At 57.4% G+C, this 6,000-nt stretch overlaps 1 protein-coding gene across 2 annotated transcripts in view; it reads left to right on the top strand.

Annotated features, from left to right (window-relative positions):
* The window catches only part of SCUBE1 (signal peptide, CUB domain and EGF like domain containing 1), a 114,146-nt gene that overhangs the window by 85,887 nt on the left and 22,259 nt on the right, over positions 1-6,000 (top strand). For both annotated transcript variants that reach the window (XM_016188318.2, XM_007523451.3), the window contains 3 exons: positions 1,719-1,841; positions 3,571-3,687; positions 4,786-4,908. In XM_016188318.2, the coding sequence (XP_016043804.1) occupies positions 1,719-1,841; positions 3,571-3,687; positions 4,786-4,908 (363 nt within the window). The remainder of the gene's footprint in view (positions 1-1,718; positions 1,842-3,570; positions 3,688-4,785; positions 4,909-6,000) is intronic.

Raw genomic sequence — 6,000 nt, 5'->3', positions numbered from 1 at the left:
GTCACTCTCAGGGATAAGGGAGACCTGCCTCTGAGGGCAGGGCAGCCCTTACTTTCTGAAGTGAGGCCAGAGGTCCCACGTTGTCTCCACCTGTCTAGGGGGAGCATTCATGGTCAGTCGGGTAAGTCAAGAGGAGTACTTGAAATAAGGCTCTAACCACTGCCCTACCCTGCCCTGCCTTTCGCCTAGGCCTAGGGTATGGGTGCTGAGGGAAGCTGCCCACATAGCCTCTGACCCCTCCCCCAGGGTTCCCACTCAGGCCTTTGCCCTTGGCCAAACCCCTTGGCCCCTGCAACTTATAAATGATCACGCCCTCCCCCCCTCCCTCACCATACTCGCTCTGCTGTAGGCTGGCTCTGGGGAGGGGATGCACCTGTGCCCCATCCCAGGGGTCTTCTGCTCTGTGCAGAGGAGCTTCCTGTCAAACCTTCTGACCATGCAGGCTCCATTAGGAGTCTCAGAGCCTGGGCCTCTCTGTCCAGAGTGGGGGCTGGGCAGGGGCACAGCCAAATGGGGATTCCCGAGAGCCTGAGGCCCTGGCCCTGGGGTTCAGACTCTTCTGTGAACCTGCACACCTCTGCCTTGGCAAGGGTCCAGGAGATGATATCAAAGGGGTGATTTCAAAGGTTCAGTGTTCTCTGGAAGTCCAAAAGTTGTCAAGCAAGATGGATGGTTGGAGGTGTGGGGGGTGCAGAGGTAACTGAGGTCTGGAAACTCCAGAGCTGAGGTCGATGGGCAGACAGGGAGCATGGGAACAGGGGGATGGGGCCCGGGAAAGCTGGGGGAGGGGGTTGCATTAGAGTCCCAGGAAGGGCTGGAGGACCCCCACTTTTTCCCACACTCACTGATGCTGGAAGATTAACAGATAAATCTACATGCTTCACTCAGTCACCCAAGATGATCCCTCCAGTCAGCCCTCACAGTCCTCTCCAGTTGTCTGAGATCACCCTAACTCATTCATTCATTCATTCATTCACTGGACGCTTCTGGGTTCAGCAGGTCAACAGGTCTCATGTTGGACCCTGGAGAGACTGTCACCTTTTCACCTCTGAAGGGAAGGCGTTTAGGGTCATTCCCTCCCTCATTCCTTCCCTACACAGCAGCTGGGCAGCCTTAGCAGTCCAGGTACCTCAGCAACTATGTGTGGCAGGCAGAATGTAACAGTCCAGGGTCAATGCCAGGTCTAGGAACAGAGAAATAGCTCACCAGGTAGGGCATGTGCCCTACCATGCACACAGCCCGGGATCAAATCCCAACACCGAGTGGAGGGGTGCTACATCTCCAGAGGAAGTTCCATAGCTGTAGTATCTCACCCTCTTTGTCTCCGTGAGGAAGCTTCCTAAGGGCAGTGAAATTGCACACATGGGTCCAGTGAACCAGGTTGCACTAGGTCCAGTGAACTCCCTGCACTCCAGCTGCATCGACTTTAGACACTTTTTCTCTGAGGGTGCTTTTGCACCTATGTATTCCACCACTCCTGAAGAATTCTCCTTTTTGCTTCTTTTCTGTGTCTTTCTGATACTGAGACAGAAGAGAGACACCACAGCAGTGCCCCACCACTCGAAGCCCCCCCCCCCGTACTTGATGCCCCCATGTGGTCCCCAGGGCTCAAATCTGGGTCCTTACACAGTGCGCACTACTGGGCAAGCTGTCTCCCAGCCTGGCTTTAGACATCTCAGTAGGCGCTAAGTGTGAGTGTTGGGTCCCTGTCCCCACAGACATCAACGAGTGTCTGGTCAACAATGGCGGCTGTGACCACTTCTGCCGTAACACGGTGGGCAGCTTCGAGTGCGGCTGCCAGAAAGGGTACAAGCTGCTGACCGATGAGCGCACGTGCCAAGGTGAGTCACACACGCACGCACGCACACACACGCACACACACACGTGCGCAGCCCCCTCTCTGCTCACCCAGGCCTCCCCAGGAGGTGAGGCCCCCATAGGTGCCCCCCCCCCGCTAAATCCCCTCCTGCTGAACACCACACACTCGAATGTGATCCTTCTCTCCTGAGCCACTGTGTGGACTATCTGGACAGCTAGATGTCATAGATGGGAAGCTGAGTGGCAGGGAGGGGGTGAGTCCCCAGGGCTTGTCCACTGGCCCATCACATCCCCTTCTCTGTGTCTCCCAAGCCTCCTTCAATCAACTTTGCCAACAGGATGCTGCCACCTACTGGCAGGTGTCCACATTGCACTGTGTCTCACTCCCTCTCACTGGGTTCTGTGTCTGAGAGCAGGAGGCTGGGAGCAGAGGTCAGAGTAGGAACAAGATTCCCACCCCGGACAAGTGTGGCAGATATCCAGGATGCAGAACAAGTCAGAGAATGAGCAGTGAAGACAATGTTCAGGGAAGGCTTCTTGGAGGAGGGTGAAATGCTCACAGGAACCTTTTTGAGAAAGAGCCTGAATAGAAAAATCAGCCTGAGATTAGTTCCACTGGACTGAGGGGAGTGGGGGACCACGAGGAATCCTGGAGGTTGCATCAGAGCACTGTGGAGAGAGGGGGCCCCCATGGGGCCAGCTTTGGGGAAGAGCTGCTGAGGATACGGAGGGGAGGGGGAGGTTCCTTCTACCCTTCCAGTCCGGTCTCTCAGAACAGAACACCCCTCATCTGACCACACCCTGTCCCTGCTCCAGCACTGCCTTCCATTCCCCAGAGTGAGCAGGGAGGGGTCTCAGCACCTGCAGACACACAGAGCCCTCATGATGGGGCCCCCAGCCCCTGAGCTCTTCAGAATCCCCTGCTTCCCCTGCACCCCCACCACCACCAGCAGCCTTTCCCTGGAGTATTCTTGTCCCTTCATACCATCTTGGCCCCATCTTGGGACATCCAACTTGAGTGCCACAAATACCAGGTCCCCCCACCCAGTGCTACACATACACACACCCTAGAGAGAGATCGCATTCTCCTGTGAGCTGCCACAGTACAGTTCCCTCCTTGTGGTTGTGGTAGCATGTACAACTCCCCACCACCACACACACACCATGTAGCCTTGCCCTCAGGAACCTGCGCCAACCGCCCCCCCCCAGCCTTTCCCCCCAGGCCAGCACCGGCCTGCCCACTGTGGGCATGGTTCACTTCCTCCTTTTACAGCAAACTCTGTGACCCCCGTCCCTCCCATACCCTTTCTCCCTTTCACCCTGGCTTCCAGGAGGTTCTGGATCCCATTTCACATGCTTTCAGGGCTACCTCGATGTCACTGACGCTGTCCTCTTTCCTTGCCGCCTGTATCCTTTGCCTTATTTTCTGGGGAGGCATTTGGGGTGAGGGGAAAGACATGCTTTGGCTTCCACATCCCAGCTCAGTTGTTTCCTTGGGCAAGCCCCTGTCACTTGCCAGCAGACATGGAGCCCCTGATCCCAGCAGGCAGTGAGCTGACGCTGGCAGTGACATCTGCCAAGCCCCGTCTGCCCACCTCCACAACTGCAGTGGCCTCTAATCCAAAGACGAGCTGCCTAGGGTCAAAAGGCAGGTGGCTTCACAGCCAGCTGTGTACAGGGGCTGAGTGAGGGTCAGGGCATCTGCCCAGCTCCCCACCCCAGCCACCTCCAAACCCTGCCCCCCTCCAACAGACATTGATGAGTGCTCCTTCCAGCGAACCTGCGATCATGTGTGCATCAACTCTCCCGGGAGCTTCCAGTGCCTGTGCCGCCGAGGCTACGCGCTCTATGGGACGACCCACTGCGGAGGTCTGCAGCCCACCCTCCAGGCACGCCCGGCCGCACGGCCACTCGCCCTGGGCCCCGGGCAGCGGGTGGGCAGAGGCCAGCAGGAACAGGGCACAGCAGCAAAGACCTGGGTCTACAAACAGCAGTTACAAGGGAGCCCCTGACCTCCAGAAGGGATGTCTGATACTCGGAGAATCCCACAAACCATTGCTTCCAGGATGAGCACTGCCAGCAGAGAAATTAGGGGAGCTGGTCGTCAAGAAGGAGTGTTTGGGTCAAGATGAGGCAAGCGTGCCGGAAGAGTTAGCATGTGCAAAGGCACTGGGGCAGAGAAAGCATGGGCCATTTGGGGACAGGAGTTGGGTGTAGGGGTCTCCTTTAGGAAGGCAAGTGTTGGGAGAGTGCAGACAGGGAGGGTGGAAGCTTTCTGAACCCCAGTGGTAATTTAAGGTTTTACCCCCAGTATGATGAGAACCCATTCAAGCTGTGAAGCGAGAATTGTAAGATCACTCTGGCTGTCATGTAAGGGGGGGAGGGTAATGTTCAGGCTGCCAGAGCTAAGGCTGCAGGGGAGAGGGAGGGAAGAAGAGAAGAGCGAGGCTCTGGGTGTATTTAGGAGCCAGAGGGACTTGGTGATGTACAGATGTGGGGGGCAGGGGGGCTGAGACCAGCCCTGTGGGTGGGCTGCAGCTGCTTCTGGAAGACCTCCCAAATTCCTGGGCATCAGCCTTCTCCCCTCCTCTAGCCCCTGGCCCTATCTCCAGCCCCTCCTGCCCCTTCTCCAGTCCTTCTGCCCATCTTAGCAGCTGCTTCTGGCCTCTGGGCCTGGTGCCTGCTGCAGAGGAGGGGAAACTGAGGCTGGAGGGGCTTCCCCCAAAAGCCCTGTGAGATTAGCTCTCGGAGCTCCTGCCCCATTCTACCAAACAGACTAGAACCTTGATTTCCCCCCCCCCTCTCCCCGCCACCCCGGGTCTGAGTGTGGCTGCCGGGTTCAGCCAGCCCTGAGCGTGTGCACACGTGTGTCCCTGGGCCTTGTGCTCTGCGCACAGGCCATCCATGCTCCGGTCCCGGGTAGGCCCTGGGCGGCCCAGTCCCCCCTTACTCCCCGTGTGCCCACAGACATGGATGAGTGCAGCATGAACAATGGCAGCTGCGAGCGAGGCTGCGTCAACACGGAGGGCAGCTACGAATGCGCCTGCCCGCCCGGCCAGCGGCTGCACTGGAACCGCAAGGACTGCGTGGGTGAGTGCCAGAGCACCAGGCCACCTGCTTTCACTCGGGGGAGGAGGTGTTCAGAACTCTAATTGTGGGTTCAGGAAGGAGTGGGGCATGGTAGCCACCCCACCCATGCTCCTCTTTGCTCCAGTGAGGAAGCTGTGGGGTCACTTGGGGTACAGCCGCAGCAGCAACGGCACCTGTGTCTTTGCGAGTAGATCACTTGACCTGGCCACCAAGCTGGTGCGCCCCCTGCTGGTGCACTCTGGCACTGGACACCTCTAGGCTGAATTCTGGGCAGTCCGTCATGTTCATTGGGTCCAGGACACACGCTGACTACTGTGGCCTAGGAGATAGCACAGTGGATAAAGCACTGGACTCTAAGCCTGAGGTCCCAAGTTCTATCCCCAGCCCTTCATGTGCCAGTGATGCTCTGTCTCTCTCCTTCTGTATCTCTTTCATGTTAATAAATAAATCGTTCCTGTTCACCCACCCAGAAGCAAAGCCAGGGTTGTTATGATAGCCAGTAAGCTGCAGCCCAGCCTGACCACCTGCACCCACCTTCCTTCACAGCAGGGCCCCTCTGCAGGCTGCTCTGCTGCCTGGCTGCTCCTCCTCATAGTAACTGCTCTCTGACACCTGCCCTGGCTCACAGCCCGCCCTCACCCTCAGCTGAGTCCAGGCTACAGGCTGGGCCACCCAGCTTGTTCACCTAGTCACGCCTCTCCACAGCCTCCATGAAGACAGAGCCAGCGACGAAGCTCTCCTCACTGCCAACACCATCTTTGTGTTGTTCCTCCTTCTCCTCTTCTTTTTGTGGAACTGAGGCCTTGAAGAGACACACACTACAGCAGTGCTGTCACTGTGTGTCCCATTGGGTGCCGAGGCTTGAAGCTGGGCAGGGCAGGGCAGGGCATGCCTCTTACCTGCTGAGCTCTCTCTCCAGGCCAATCAGCACAATTTTATCCCGTTTTTGTCTGAGTGATCTGCTGAGACTGTGACTGATAAAAGTGTTAAGACTGAACAGAAGGTGACCCAGCAAAAAAGCTTATATTTGGGGTCCAGTTCCCAGCCCCACCTAGAATGACAGAGCAGTGCTCTGGTGTCTGTCTCAAGGTA

The sequence above is a fragment of the Erinaceus europaeus genome, chromosome 4 (genome assembly GCF_950295315.1).
Source record: "Erinaceus europaeus chromosome 4, mEriEur2.1, whole genome shotgun sequence".
NCBI classification, from domain to species: Eukaryota; Metazoa; Chordata; class Mammalia; order Eulipotyphla; family Erinaceidae; genus Erinaceus; species Erinaceus europaeus.
The sequence above is the reverse complement of the archived record's forward strand: the minus strand, read 5'-3'. Positions and strand labels throughout refer to the sequence as shown.